At 54.3% G+C, this 13,006-nt stretch overlaps 1 protein-coding gene across 3 annotated transcripts in view; it reads left to right on the top strand.

Annotated features, from left to right (window-relative positions):
- LOC118381621 (seizure 6-like protein) overlaps positions 1 to 13,006 on the top strand; it is an 87,750-nt gene that overhangs the window by 55,543 nt on the left and 19,201 nt on the right. For all 3 annotated transcript variants that reach the window (XM_052525509.1, XM_052525508.1, XM_052525510.1), the window contains 5 exons: positions 5,343 to 5,528; positions 5,682 to 5,853; positions 11,846 to 12,012; positions 12,144 to 12,338; positions 12,566 to 12,704. In XM_052525509.1, the coding sequence (XP_052381469.1) occupies positions 5,343 to 5,528; positions 5,682 to 5,853; positions 11,846 to 12,012; positions 12,144 to 12,338; positions 12,566 to 12,704 (859 nt within the window). The remainder of the gene's footprint in view (positions 1 to 5,342; positions 5,529 to 5,681; positions 5,854 to 11,845; positions 12,013 to 12,143; positions 12,339 to 12,565; positions 12,705 to 13,006) is intronic.

Genomic DNA, 13,006 nt, shown 5'->3' with positions numbered 1-13,006 from the left:
CATGTCGCCACCTGGGTGTCAGAAGGGGGGAAGGAGAAAGTAGTTATCTGTATTATCTGCATAGCAATGATAGGAGAGACCATGTGAGGATATGACAGAGCCTAGTAACTTGGTGTTTAGAGAGACGAGGAGAGATTCTAGAACCGAGCCCTGGAGGACACCAGTAGTGAGAATATGTGGTGCAGACACAGATCCTTTCCACGTCACCTGCCCAGATAGGATGCAGTCCAAGATTGTGCCCAGCCCTGAGAGGCTGGAGAGAAGGCAGAGCCTGAGACGCCCAGTCCTGAGAGGCTGGAGAAGAGGCAGAGCCTGAGACGCCCAGCCCTGAGAGGCTGGAGAGAAGGCAGAGCCTGAGACGCCCAGCCCTGAGAGACTGGAGAAGAGGCAGAGCCTGAGACGCCCAGCCCTGAGAGGCTGGAGAGAAGACAGAGCCTGAGACGCCCAGCCCTGAGAGACTGGAGAAGAGGCAGAGCCTGAGACGCCCAGCCCTGAGAAGCAGGAGAGGAAGCAGAGCCTGAGACGCCCAGCCCTAAGAGGCTGGAGAGAAGGCAGAGCCTGAGACGCCCAGCCCTGAGAAGCAGGAGAGGAAGCAGAGCCTGAGACGCCCAGCCCTAAGAGGCTGGAGAGAAGGCAGAGCCTGAGACGCCCAGCCCTGAGAGGCTGGAGAAGAGGCAGAGCCTGAGACGCCCAGCCCTGAGAGACTGGAGAAGAGGCAGAGCCTGAGACGCCCAGCCCTGAGAGACTGGAGAAGAGGCAGAGCCTGAGACGCCCAGCCCTGAGAGGCTGGAGAGAAGGCAGAGCCTGAGACGCCCAGCCCTGAGAGGCTGGAGAAGAGGCAGAGCCTGAGACGCCCAGCCCTGAGAGGCTGGAGAGAAGGCAGAGCCTGAGACACCCAGCCCTGAGAGACTGGAGAGAAGGCAGAGCCTGAGACGCCCAGCCCTGAGAGACTGGAGAAGAGGCAGAGCCTGAGACGCCCAGCCCTGAGAGGCTGGAGAGAAGGCAGAGCCTGAGACGCCCAGCCCTGAGAGACTGGAGAAGAGGCAGAGCCTGAGACGCCCAGCCCTGAGAGACTGGAGAAGAGGCAGAGCCTGAGACGCCCAGCCCTGAGAGACTGGAGAAGAGGCAGAGCCTGAGACGCCCAGCCCTGAGAGACTAGAGAGGAGGCAGAGCCTGAGACGCCCAGCCCTGAGAGGTTGGAAAGGAGGCAGAGCCTGAGACGCCCAGCCCTGAGAAGCAGGAGAGGAAGCAGAGCCTGAGACGCCCAGCCCTGAGAGACTAGAGAGGAGGCAGAGCCTGAGACGCCCAGCCCTGAAAGACTAGAGAGGAGGCAGAGCCTGAGACGCCCAGCCCTGAGAGGCAGGAGAGGAGGCAGAGCATGAGACGCCCAGCCCTGAGAAGCAGGAGAGGAGGCAGAGCCTGAGATGCCCAGCCCTGAGAGCCTGGAGAGGACGCAGAGCCTGAGACGCCCAGCCATGAGAGGCTGGAGAGGAGGCAGAGCCTGAGATGCCCAGCCCTGAGAGGCTGGAGAGGAGGCAGAGCCTGAGACGCCCAGCCCTGAGAGGCAGGAGAGGAGGCAGAGCCTGAGACGCCCAGCCCTGAGAGGCTGGAGAGGAGGCAGAGCCTGAGATGCCCAGCCCTGAGAGGCTGGAGAGGAGGCAGAGCCTGAGACGCCCAGCCCTGAGAGGCTGGAGAGAAGGCAGAGCCTGAGACGCCCAGCCCTGAGAGGCTGGAGAGAAGGCAGAGCCTGAGACGCCCAGCCCTGAGAGGCTGGAGAGGAGGCAGAGCCTGAGATGCCCAGCCCTGAGAGGCTGGAGAGGAGGCAGAGCCTGAGATGCCCAGCCCTGAGAGCCTGGAGAGAAGGCAGAGCCTGAGATGCCCAGCCCTTAGAGGCTGGAGAGGAGGCAGAGCCTGAGACGCCCAGCCCTGAGAGGTTGGAAAGGAGGCAGAGCCTGAGACGCCCAGCCCTGAGAAGCAGGAGAGGAAGCAGAGCCTGAGACGCCCAGCCCTGAGAGACTAGAGAGGAGGCAGAGCCTGAGACGCCCAGCCCTGAAAGACTAGAGAGGAGGCAGAGCCTGAGACGCCCAGCCCTGAGAGGCAGGAGAGGAGGCAGAGCATGAGACGCCCAGCCCTGAGAAGCAGGAGAGGAGGCAGAGCCTGAGATGCCCAGCCCTGAGAGCCTGGAGAGGACGCAGAGCCTGAGACGCCCAGCCCTGAGATGCTGGAGAGGAGGCAGAGCCTGAGATGCCCAGCCCTGAGAGGCTGGAGAGGAGGCAGAGCCTGAGACGCCCAGCCCTGAGAGGCAGGAGAGGAGGCAGAGCCTGAGACGCCCAGCCCTGAGAGGCTGGAGAGGAGGCAGAGCCTGAGATGCCCAGCCCTGAGAGGCTGGAGAGGAGGCAGAGCCTGAGACGCCCAGCCCTGAGAGGCTGGAGAGAAGGCAGAGCCTGAGACGCCCAGCCCTGAGAGGCTGGAGAGAAGGCAGAGCCTGAGACGCCCAGCCCTGAGAGGCTGGAGAGGAGGCAGAGCCTGAGATGCCCAGCCCTGAGAGGCTGGAGAGGAGGCAGAGCCTGAGACGCCCAGCCCTGAGAGCCTGGAGAGAAGGCAGAGCCTGAGATGCCCAGCCCTGAGAGGCTGGAGAGAAGGCAGAGCCTGAGATGCCCAGCCCTGAGAGGCTGGAGAGAAGGCAGAGCCTGAGACGCCCAGCCCTGAGAGACTGGAGAGGAGGCAGAGCCTGAGATGCCCAGCCCTGAGAGGCTGGAGAGAAGGCAGAGCCTGAGACGCCCAGCCCTGAGAGGCTGGAGAGGAGGCAGAGCCTGAGATGCCCAGCCCTGAGAGACTGGAGAAGAGGCAGAGCCTGAGACGCCCAGCCCTGAGAGACTGGAGAAGAGGCAGAGCCTGAGATGCCCAGCCCTGAGAGGCTGGAGAGAAGGCAGAGCCTGAGATGCCCAGCCCTGAGAGGCTGGAGAGGAGGCAGAGCCTGAGATGCCCAGCCCTGAGAGGCTGGAGAGGAGGCAGAGCCTGAGATGCCCAGCTCTGAGAGACTGGAGAGGAGGCAGAGCCTGAGACGCCCAGCCCTGAGAGGCTGGAGAGAAGGCAGAGCCTGAGATGCCCAGCCCTGAGAGGCTGGAGAGGAGGCAGAGCCTGAGATGCCCAGCCCTGAGAGGCTGGAGAGGAGGCAGAGCCTGAGATGCCCAGCCCTGAGAGACTGGAGAGGAGGCAGAGCCTGAGACGCCCAGCCCTGAGAGGCTGGAGAGGAGGCAGAGCCTGAGATGCCCAGCCCTGAGAGGCTGGAGAGGAGGCAGAGCCTGAGATGCCCAGCCCTGAGAGGCTGGAGAGGAGGCAGAGCCTGAGATGCCCAGCCCTGAGAGGCTGGAGAGGAGGCAGAGCCTGAGATGCCCAGCCCTGAGAGGCTGGAGAAGAGGCAGAGCCTGAGATGCCCAGCCCTGAGAGACTAGAGAGGAGGCAGAGCCTGAGACGCCCAGCCCTGAGAGACTAGAGAGGAGGCAGAGCCTGAGATGCCCAGCCCTGAGAGACTGGAGAGAAGGCAGAGCCTGAGATGCCCAGCCCTGAGAGACTAGAGAGGAGGCAGAGCCTGAGATGCCCAGCCCTGAGAGACTGGAGAGAAGGCAGAGCCTGAGATGCCCAGCCCTGAGAGGCTGGAGAGGAGGCAGAGCCTGAGATGCCCAGCCCTGAGAGACTGGAGAGGAGGCAGAGCCTGAGATGCCCAGCCCTGAGAGGCTGGAGAGGAGGCAGAGCCTGAGATGCCCAGCCCTGAGAGGCTGGAGAGGAGGCAGAGCCTGAGATGCCCAGCCCTGAGAGGCTGGAGAGGAGGCAGAGCCTGAGATGCCCAGCCCTGAGAGACTGGAGAAGGCAGAGCCTGAGAGGCTGGAGAGGATGCAGAGCCTGAGATGCCCAGCCCTGAGAGGCTGGAGAGGAGGCAGAGCCTGAGATGCCCAGCCCTGAGAGGCTGGAGAGGAGGCAGAGCCTGAGATGCCCAGCCCTGAGAGACTGGAGAGAAGGCAGAGCCTGAGATGCCCAGCCCTGAGAGGCTGGAGAGGAGGCAGAGCCTGAGATGCCCAGCCCTGAGAGACTGGAGAGAAGGCAGAGCCTGAGATGCCCAGCCCTGAGAGCCTGGAGAGGACGCAGAGCCTGAGACGCCCAGCCCTGAGAGGCTGGAGAGGAAGATCTGATGGTTCATGGTGTCGAAGGCAGGACGATGAGGAGAGAAATCAGCTTTGGCAGTGAGAAGAGCCTCCGTGACAGAGAAAAGCAGTCCCGGTTGAGTGACCTGTCTTGAAGCCTGACTGGTTAGGGTTAAGAAGATCGTTCTGAGAGAGATAATGAGATCAGAGATATAAGTTGATCAGAGACAGCACCCTCAAGTGTTTTGGAAAGAAAAGAAAGAAGGGATAATAGTCTATAGTTTTTGACTTCAGATTAGTCGAGTGTTGGTTTCTTGAGGAGGGGAGCGGCTCGGGACATTTTGAAGTCAGAGGTGATGCAGCCAGTGGTCAGTTAGGAGTCGATGAGGGATGGGAAAATGTCTCCAGCGATGGTCTGGAGGAGGGGATGGGGTCAAATGGGCAGGCAGGTTGTTGAGCGGCCAGACCTCACTAGTCACAGGATTTCATCTGGAGAGAGAGGGGAGAAAGAGGCATATGGGAGTTCTTTGTGAGTGAGACCAGTGGACTCAATAGGCTGTAGCGGATGTCGTTAACTTTTTTTCAAAGTAGTTGACAAAGTCGTCCACAGAGGGAGGGTTGGAGGATTAAGGAGGGAGGAGAAGGTGTAAAAATGTTTCCTATGATTAGAGGCAGAAGCTTGATATTTAGAGTGGTAGAAAGTGGCTTGAGTAGCAGAGGAAGAGAAGGTAGAGCAGAGGGAGTGAAAGGATGATAGGTCCTCCTGAAGTTTAGTTTTCCTCCATTTTCGCTCAGCTGCCCGCAGCCCTGTTCTGTAAGCTCACAATGAGTCACTCCGCCACAGAGCAGGACAGGAGGGCCGAGCCGGCTGGGAAGAAAGAGGACAATGCTAGTCATAGGATGCTGTAAGGGAGGAGAGTAGGGTCGACGAGGCAGAATCAGGAGACAGGAGGGAGAAGGATTTAGCAGACGGGAGAGGTGATAGGATAGAAGAGGAGAGAGTAGTAGTCATCTCAGATCAAAATAGACCAGGAAGCCAACTATTGAATAGATTAGCATAAAATAGACTACGGTGAAAATAAGATAAGCGCTTTGAGATAAACGCATAGAGAATGGAAATCTCTCTCTCTCCTCTTCTCTCTTATTTTACCTTCTATCTTTCACACTATCCCCTTCTCCCTCCCCCTCTCCCCCTGGCAGTATTCCGTCTGAGCTGTGCCCTGCCGAGGAGGCCTCACTTTGGGGAGGTGTCTGTGCTGGACCTGCTGCCAGGGGGCACTGCCCGCTTCCATTGCCATATGGGCTACCACCTGCAGGGGGCAATGGCACTCACCTGTCTCAACACATCTCTGCCTGTTTGGAGCAGCAAGGAGCCAAGCTGTAGAGGTGGGGAGGAGAGGGAGACACACGCACACAGAGGAACACACACACACACACATCTCAATGCTTTGCTGCAGCCTGGTGCAACAACATGCCCAGCTGCAGAGCTGGGGAGACACATCAACTCTAATCATTACCATCACACCTGTTCCTCCATAGCGCTGTGTGGAGGGTCAGTGAAAAATGCTACAGTAGGGAGAATCTTGTCCCCCTCTCCCCGCCTGGGTCCCACCGCCACCCATGACCGCTCCTGCTCCTGGTCCCTGGAGGCCCCCACTGCACAGAGACTACACCTGCACCTGGAGAGACTGGCCCTCGAACCCACTGACAGGTGAGAAAGAGAGAGAGAGAGAGAGAGAGAGAGAGAGAGAGAGAGAGAGAGAGAGAGAGAGAGAGAGAGAGAGAGAGAGAGAGAGAGAGAGAGAGAGAGAGAGAGAGAGAGAGAGAGAGAGAGAGAGAGAGAGAGAGAGAGACTTTGACTTTTGGTCTTGCTTTATTGAAACATTCTTAATTCATTTAAAACTCACCCCCCACTCCTAAAATAAAAAAAATAATTTTTTTTAAAAAAAATACACAAAAACCATCTCCTACAACCGTATATCCAAAACATCTTCCCCAGCAATACAGACAGCCCCCCAACACACCATATCTCCTCAAACATCTCCACACATTTGATCATTTTATAGAACTCAAACTCAACCCTAAGGCGCGCAGAGACCATCCCATGAAACAGTAGTAAAGGGTCTGTTATCCCCCACCTTTGACCCTGTTCCTCCTTGTTAGCCAAATAGCTAACTTTGCCTGAGCAAACAGAAAATTCAACAAAACACATTTTTCTTTCTCCTTACTCGAATACCTGTATCCCATTATAAACATCCCAACAGCAAAAACCACCCCCAACCTGTCACACAGACATTCCAACAGAGACATTAATGGCATTAACCTGGTGCACACAGAAAACACATGAATTACAGTTTCTTTCATTTGACAGAAAGGACACCCCTGCCCAATTCCCGGATCAACCCGTGCCAACCAGCTGTTAGTGGCCAGGGCTCCATGAAGAACCCTCCACTGGAGGTCCCCTGACCTCTTTGGTACTGGGGGTTTGTAGAGCGCCCTCCATCTAAAACCCACCATACTCTCCGCCCCACATACCCCCTGCCACTGATGTGCCTTCACTCCTGTTAGGCTTCTAATGCTCCTCACCTTAACGCAGAGGTTGTAGAGGGCTTTACCTCCCACCCCTCAAACTCCCCAGGCTCGGAGTGTTAAAATCTAACAAGTCCTCCAGACCCCCTTGCCAGTCTCCAGTCTCTGCCGTCACCTGCAGTGGCGGGAACATTGGTGGCCCCTCTCCCTTTGGCCTCTCAAACACCCCCTTACCGGCTCAGACAGTGCCTCCTGGACCTCCTCCAGGAATCTCTCCAGCAGCCTAAGAGACGTTATTCCTGTTTGTTGCACCAAGACCTCCGGGGTTTTCCACCCCTCCTCTCCCAGCAGTCTCAGGTCACCCAGCCTTTGTAAACCCCCTGCCATCAGTTGCTTCTGCAGGGTGGCCGACTGAACCGATCTCAAAGGGATGGCTGGGTTGTGGAAGATGGGCTCCTCCCACACCCACTGCCCAGGCTCCACACCCCTTCTCGTGTGGGCCTTAGCAGCTGCCAGGCCCTCAGCACCGCAGAGTAAAACTCTGAGAGACCTGCTGTACTCAGCCTCTCCAGCTTCATGAGGAACAGCTGCCGGTCCAACCCTAATCCGCCAGCTCTCCTCAGCAGCGCGCATGCTGGTTCCCTCCAGCCAACATCAGTGTGGTACAGCAGTCTCTGCACCGCCTTTAGTCTGAAAGCAGCCATCCTGCTCTCCAGTTCCACCAGGCCCTGTCCTCCTTCGTGGACGGTCATGTACAAAACTGCTGCCTTCAGCCAGTGATGTCCCGACCAAAAAAAAGTCCACCAGCTTGCGTTGCAGGTCTGCAAGCAGACCGGCGGGGGGTTGAGGACAGCCAGTTTATGCCACAAGGAAGATGCCACCAGGTTGTTGATTATCAGCACCCTCCCTCTATATGACACTTGGGACAGGAGCCACCTCCACCTGGCCAGTCTTGACACCACTGCCTGTGTCAGCCCCTCCCAGTTCTTGCTGACCCACCTCTCCGAGCCCAGGTACACCCCCAACACTTTAAGCCCTTCACAACCCCACTGCAAACCCCCTGGAAGCAGAGGAGGAGCCCTATCCCCCCATGCCCCACATAACAGAGCTTTGCTCTTTCCCCAGTTTACCTTAGCTGATGAAGCTCCCTCATACACCTTCAGACTGGTCTCTAGTTCCTGCATATCTTGCCCATCCCTGACCATCACAGAAACATCATCTGCATATGCTGAGACTGCAATTCCTGTCACCACATCCATGCCTGTCCAGCACACTCCCCGCAGTCTCCTGCGTAGCAGTCCTAAAAAAGGCTCAATGGCTAGTGTGTACAGCTGCCCAGATAGAGGGCATCCTTGTCTAATGCCCCGTCTCACCCAGACTGGCCTACTGAGCCCTCCTCCCACCTTAACCATACATGACGCCCCAGCATACAACAGCTTCACACAGGTCACAAAACTCTTCCCAAACCCAAACACAGACATCGCATTAAACAGATACTCATGATCCACTCTATCAAAAGCCTTCTCTTGATCTAAAGAGACCAGTCCAAAGTTCACATTAGAACCTCTCGACAAGTCCAACATGTCCCTAATCAAGAACAAGTTGTCCGTGATTGAGCGTCCCGGTACACAATATGTCTGGTCCTTGTGTATTATAGAGTCCAGATGGGACTTCAGTCTGTTAGAGAGGACCTTGGCAAAAATCTTGTAGTCCGCACAGAGTAACGCCACAGGCCTCCAGTTCTTAAGTTCACACAAGTCCCCTTTTTTGGGCAGGAGAGTCAGAGCCGCCCGACGGCAGCTCATCGGCAACTCTCCTACCCCTACGCATTCTCGCAACACGCAAAAGAAATCCTGTCCAATTGTTCCCAGAATTTTTGTAAAATTCCACTGGAAGTCCATCAACCCCGGGTGCACGACCGGGGGACATCTGGGTTACTGCCTCTGCCAGTTCATGTGACAACAGAGGAATGTCCATTTCATCCCTCTGTGCCCGAGAGAGCTTAGGGAGTCCTGCGAACAAGACCTGAGCACACATAGGATCACACATTTCTGCCCTATACAATTCAGTATAAAACTCCACAGTCCGCTCCCGCATCTCCCCCACCACAGAGGTCACCCGCCCATCAGACAGCCGTAGACAATGCATACCCTTGGCTTCACTGCTCTGTCTTTCCAAACCAAAGAAGAAGGAGCTGGGAGCATCCATCTCCTTGAGCATGGAGAACCTAGCTCTTACAAGTGCTCCCTTTGCTTTAACCTGGAAAAAACTGCCCAGGTCCCTACGTAGTCGGCTAAGTTAGCCTGGAGGCCTACATTGCCTTGCCCCACCATCTCTACCTCCATCTCACTAATACACCGCTCTAGTTCCCCCAACACTCTCCTAGCCTCTGAGGATGAGAGAGCTGTGTACTGTTGACAGAAAAGCCGAATTTGCACTTTCCCCACATCCCACCACTGACTCAGAGACTCATACTCCTCTCTTCGCTGCCCCCATCTTTCCCAAAAAGTCTGGAAACCTGAGCAAAAAGTGGCATCTTGTAAGAGCTTTACATTGAACTTCCAATAAGATGCCTGCCGGGGCCCTGGTGAAATAGACAGCCGAGCCATGGTTATGTGGTGATCCGAAAACCCCACTGGGAGAATGGTAGCACCCAGAAGCCTATTGCTCTGATTCCTGGACATGTAAAAACGATCAAGTCGAGCTGCACTCACCCTAGCCCCAAAAACCTTCACCCACGTATACTGTCTTGTGTTTGGATGTTTAGTTCTCCAAACATCCACTAGGTCAAACTGATTAAGGATGTCCCTTAACACTCCCACTGACACTGAATGAGGCTCTTCCCCATTTCTGTCTTTTGTAAAATCCATTGTACAGTTCCAGTCACCTCCGATCACCAGCGTCTCCTCAGGCGCTACTTGTGAGAGTTCCTGTCTAAGACTCCCAAATAGAACCCCTCTTTCTCTCCCTGTGTTAGGCGCATACACATTTATAAAGACAAAACACATGTTGTTAATTTCTGCTTTAACAACAAGCAACCTACCCCTACACACCTCCTTTGAGGAGCAAATTTTACAGCCAGACCCGGTGCAAAAAGGACTGCCACCCCTGCACTAAGATTTGTCCCATGGCTCAACACACTTGCCCCTTTCCACCAGAGCCCCCAATCAACTTCATTCACCACATCACTATCGTCTCCTGCAGAAACAACACCTGTACTTGTTTATGTTTTACATATTCACTCAACACACTCCTCTTTCCCGCATCTCTGGCGCCATTTATATTGAGCGAGCCTACCCGAAGAGTCTCCATAAGAAGTGGGAGAAAAGCCAGCAGAGAAATAGACCAATAGCAAAGCTCAAAAAGCCCCAGTGTCAGTAAGAAATTAAACATTTAAACAGTGTCTGAAGGTAAACCTTTACGCACTGTTGTGACCCACTTCCTCAACCTAAACCGTTTCTTGGGTGAGAGGACACCATGCCCCTCATTTCTCATAGCATGTTGTACTGATCTTACAAACTTTCTAGGATCAGGAAAAAAAGCCTCAAGATTAACTTTTTTTCCCCTTAGTCTCATTCAGGAACCTTGTCAGTTCTCTCAACGTGTACTTAGACCCCTCTGGTTGACTGGCTGTCAGCTCCGGGCCAATTGAAGAGGAGTCTGAAAAGAATACCTCCTCATCCTCTTCCTCAGACTCACTTTCCTCCTCTTCTCTATCTCCCACCCTGACCACCTGCCCTTTCTCTCTGGTTAGGGCCTCACCCACAGCAACAGGCAACATTTCCATGGTGCCTTTGTCCACACCCTTTTTCTTTTTCCTCTTGACACCCTCCTCCTCCTCCTCCTCCCCTAATCTCTTACACTTCCCCACTATACTCTCCTCGTCCACTAGAATAACCTGACTAGACGCAGTATCATCTGCACCACCCTCCATAGCATGACTAGGGCCAGCCTCAGCTACAACACCCTCCATAGCATGACTAGGGCCAGCCTCAACTACAACACCCTCCATAGCATGACTAGGGCCAGCCTCAGCTATACCACCCTCCATAGCATGTCTAGGCCCAGCCTCAGCTACCCCACCATCTCTAGCCTGACTAGACCCAGCCTCTGCTTCTCCACCATCTCTAGCCTGACTAGACCCAGCCTCATCTACACCACCATCTCTAGACTGACTAGGCCCAGCCTCTGCTGTCTGCATCTCCTTACCCCCTGCATTTTCACCTCGATTTCCCCCTTGCGCTCGTACCCTCCCCTTGTCTATGGCCTTTATTTGGGCACGCAAAGCTCTTGTGCCCCAAATCCCCACATTCAAAACACCGTAGACTATCTGTGCTGGCAAAACCTGCATAGAGCCCTTCCCCATGCCTCACTTTAAAATTCACATTTAGCTGTTGCTCATTATTGTTCAGAAACATAAACACTTGCCTCCTGAATGAAACAACGTGCTTAACGGCATCTGCCTGAAAACCTGCTGACAGTACACGGAAACCGCTAGCAAACTTACCAAAACGACTCAGCTCTTTCCTAATTTGATCATCCGTAATAAACGGAGGCAAATTTGCCACTACAACTCTTGTTGAAGGGGTAGAGAGAGGTGAAATTGACACCAACACATCCCTTACAAATATTCCGCTAGCAATTAGCCTACCGACCAAATTAGCCCTTTTCATGAACACAACCACAGCCTTGTTCATTCTAGAAGCAGAATGTATAAACTCAGCTCCTACCTGTTCACCGACCGCGAGCAGAACCTCCTCCACCTTAACTCCGTTCTCAGGAACACACCTGAAACCATGCTGTATCGACAGCGTCTCCTGCGCACTAGGCTGAGAAGCCATTGCGCACACTATACCTTGCAACCCCCCGGAACGTTACTCTGTCCTCTTCCACCCTAACTTTGAAAAAAGAAACTTTGGATACCGCTAAAAACAAATATTGCATTAACCCTCCACCATAGAAAATAACATGTAAAGAAAAGAATAGAATCAAGAAAGTTAGTTAGGATAGAGCTTTCCACACCAAACACTCAAACTCCGAAAACACCCAGCATGCACAGAGAGAGAGAGAGAGAGAGAGAGAGAGAGAGAGAGAGAGAGAGAGAGAGAGAGAGAGAGAGCTTTGAATGTGTAACCTGTAGTTGTGCTATAATGCATTTACATTTCTCCCCCCAGACTTGTGTTATGGAGCGGTCTGGATGCTGGGTCTGTGGTGCTGTTTGACTCTGGGCGGGGTGGTCCAATACCATTTGAAGGGGTGATCAGTGAGGGTCCAGCAGTCAGGGTTCAGTTCATCACAGACCAACCTAACCACAATACAGGCTTCAACATCCGTTATGAGGGTAAGAGCACACACACATACACACACATGTGTAAACACAGTATTTCATAACCTTCATAACCTTTCTGTCTAACCTCAGTTCTCTCATCCTCCTGTCCTCCTCCTCTCCTTTTCTTTCCTCCCCCTCTGCAGCTTTTGAGCGTGGGCACTGTTATGAGCCCTACCTGCAGAATGGTAACTTCAGCACCACTGACCAGGTCTATGGGGTTGGAGCTGTGGTGCAGTTCAGCTGTGATCCTGGTCACTCTCTGGAGCAGGGGCCGCCCGTCATAGAGTGTATCAATGCCAGAGACCCCTACTGGAATGACACGGAACCACTCTGCAAAGGTGTGTGTGGGAGGGAGATTGTAGTGTGTGTCTGTGTGGTTGTGCGCGCCCGTGTGTGTGTGTGTGTGTTGAGAGAGTTCTGATATCACAATGTTACTGAGACACTGTTTAATTGGGATAACTCATCACTCTCCCCCTTCTTTCTCCCCTCCCCCTTCCTCCCTCACCCTCTCCTCACCTTTTCTCTCTCCCCTCCGCTCTCTCCGTTTCCCCTTCCCCATCTCCAGCTCTGTGTGGGGGGGACCTGGCAGGTCCAGTGGGTGTTATCCTGTCTCCTAACTGGCCAGAGTGGTATGGAGAGGGAGAGGACTGCAGCTGGAGGATACATGTAGAGGAGGACAAGCGCGTGCTGCTCAACGTACAGCTGTGAGTGATATACACACACTCACACACAAATATACAGACAGACGCACACACACACACACACACACACACACACACACACACACCAACCACCTGTCAGAATAATGATGGTAAGAGGTTGTTACACTAGCCAGATGTTACTCATTAGCCAGCCTCTGAGGTCATCAGCTCCCAGCATTCCATTTCATTCATCCAGCCTGTAGACTCTTACGCCATTACCTCACACTGAGTCAGCCACATAGAGCTGATACCATATGCACTCATATAATTTACTCTGGGACAAAAATACATTTAGAAACATCTGT

Source organism: Oncorhynchus keta, chromosome 9 (assembly GCF_023373465.1).
Source record: "Oncorhynchus keta strain PuntledgeMale-10-30-2019 chromosome 9, Oket_V2, whole genome shotgun sequence".
Classification (NCBI taxonomy): domain Eukaryota; kingdom Metazoa; phylum Chordata; class Actinopteri; order Salmoniformes; family Salmonidae; genus Oncorhynchus; species Oncorhynchus keta.
The sequence above is the reverse complement of the archived record's forward strand: the minus strand, read 5'-3'. Positions and strand labels throughout refer to the sequence as shown.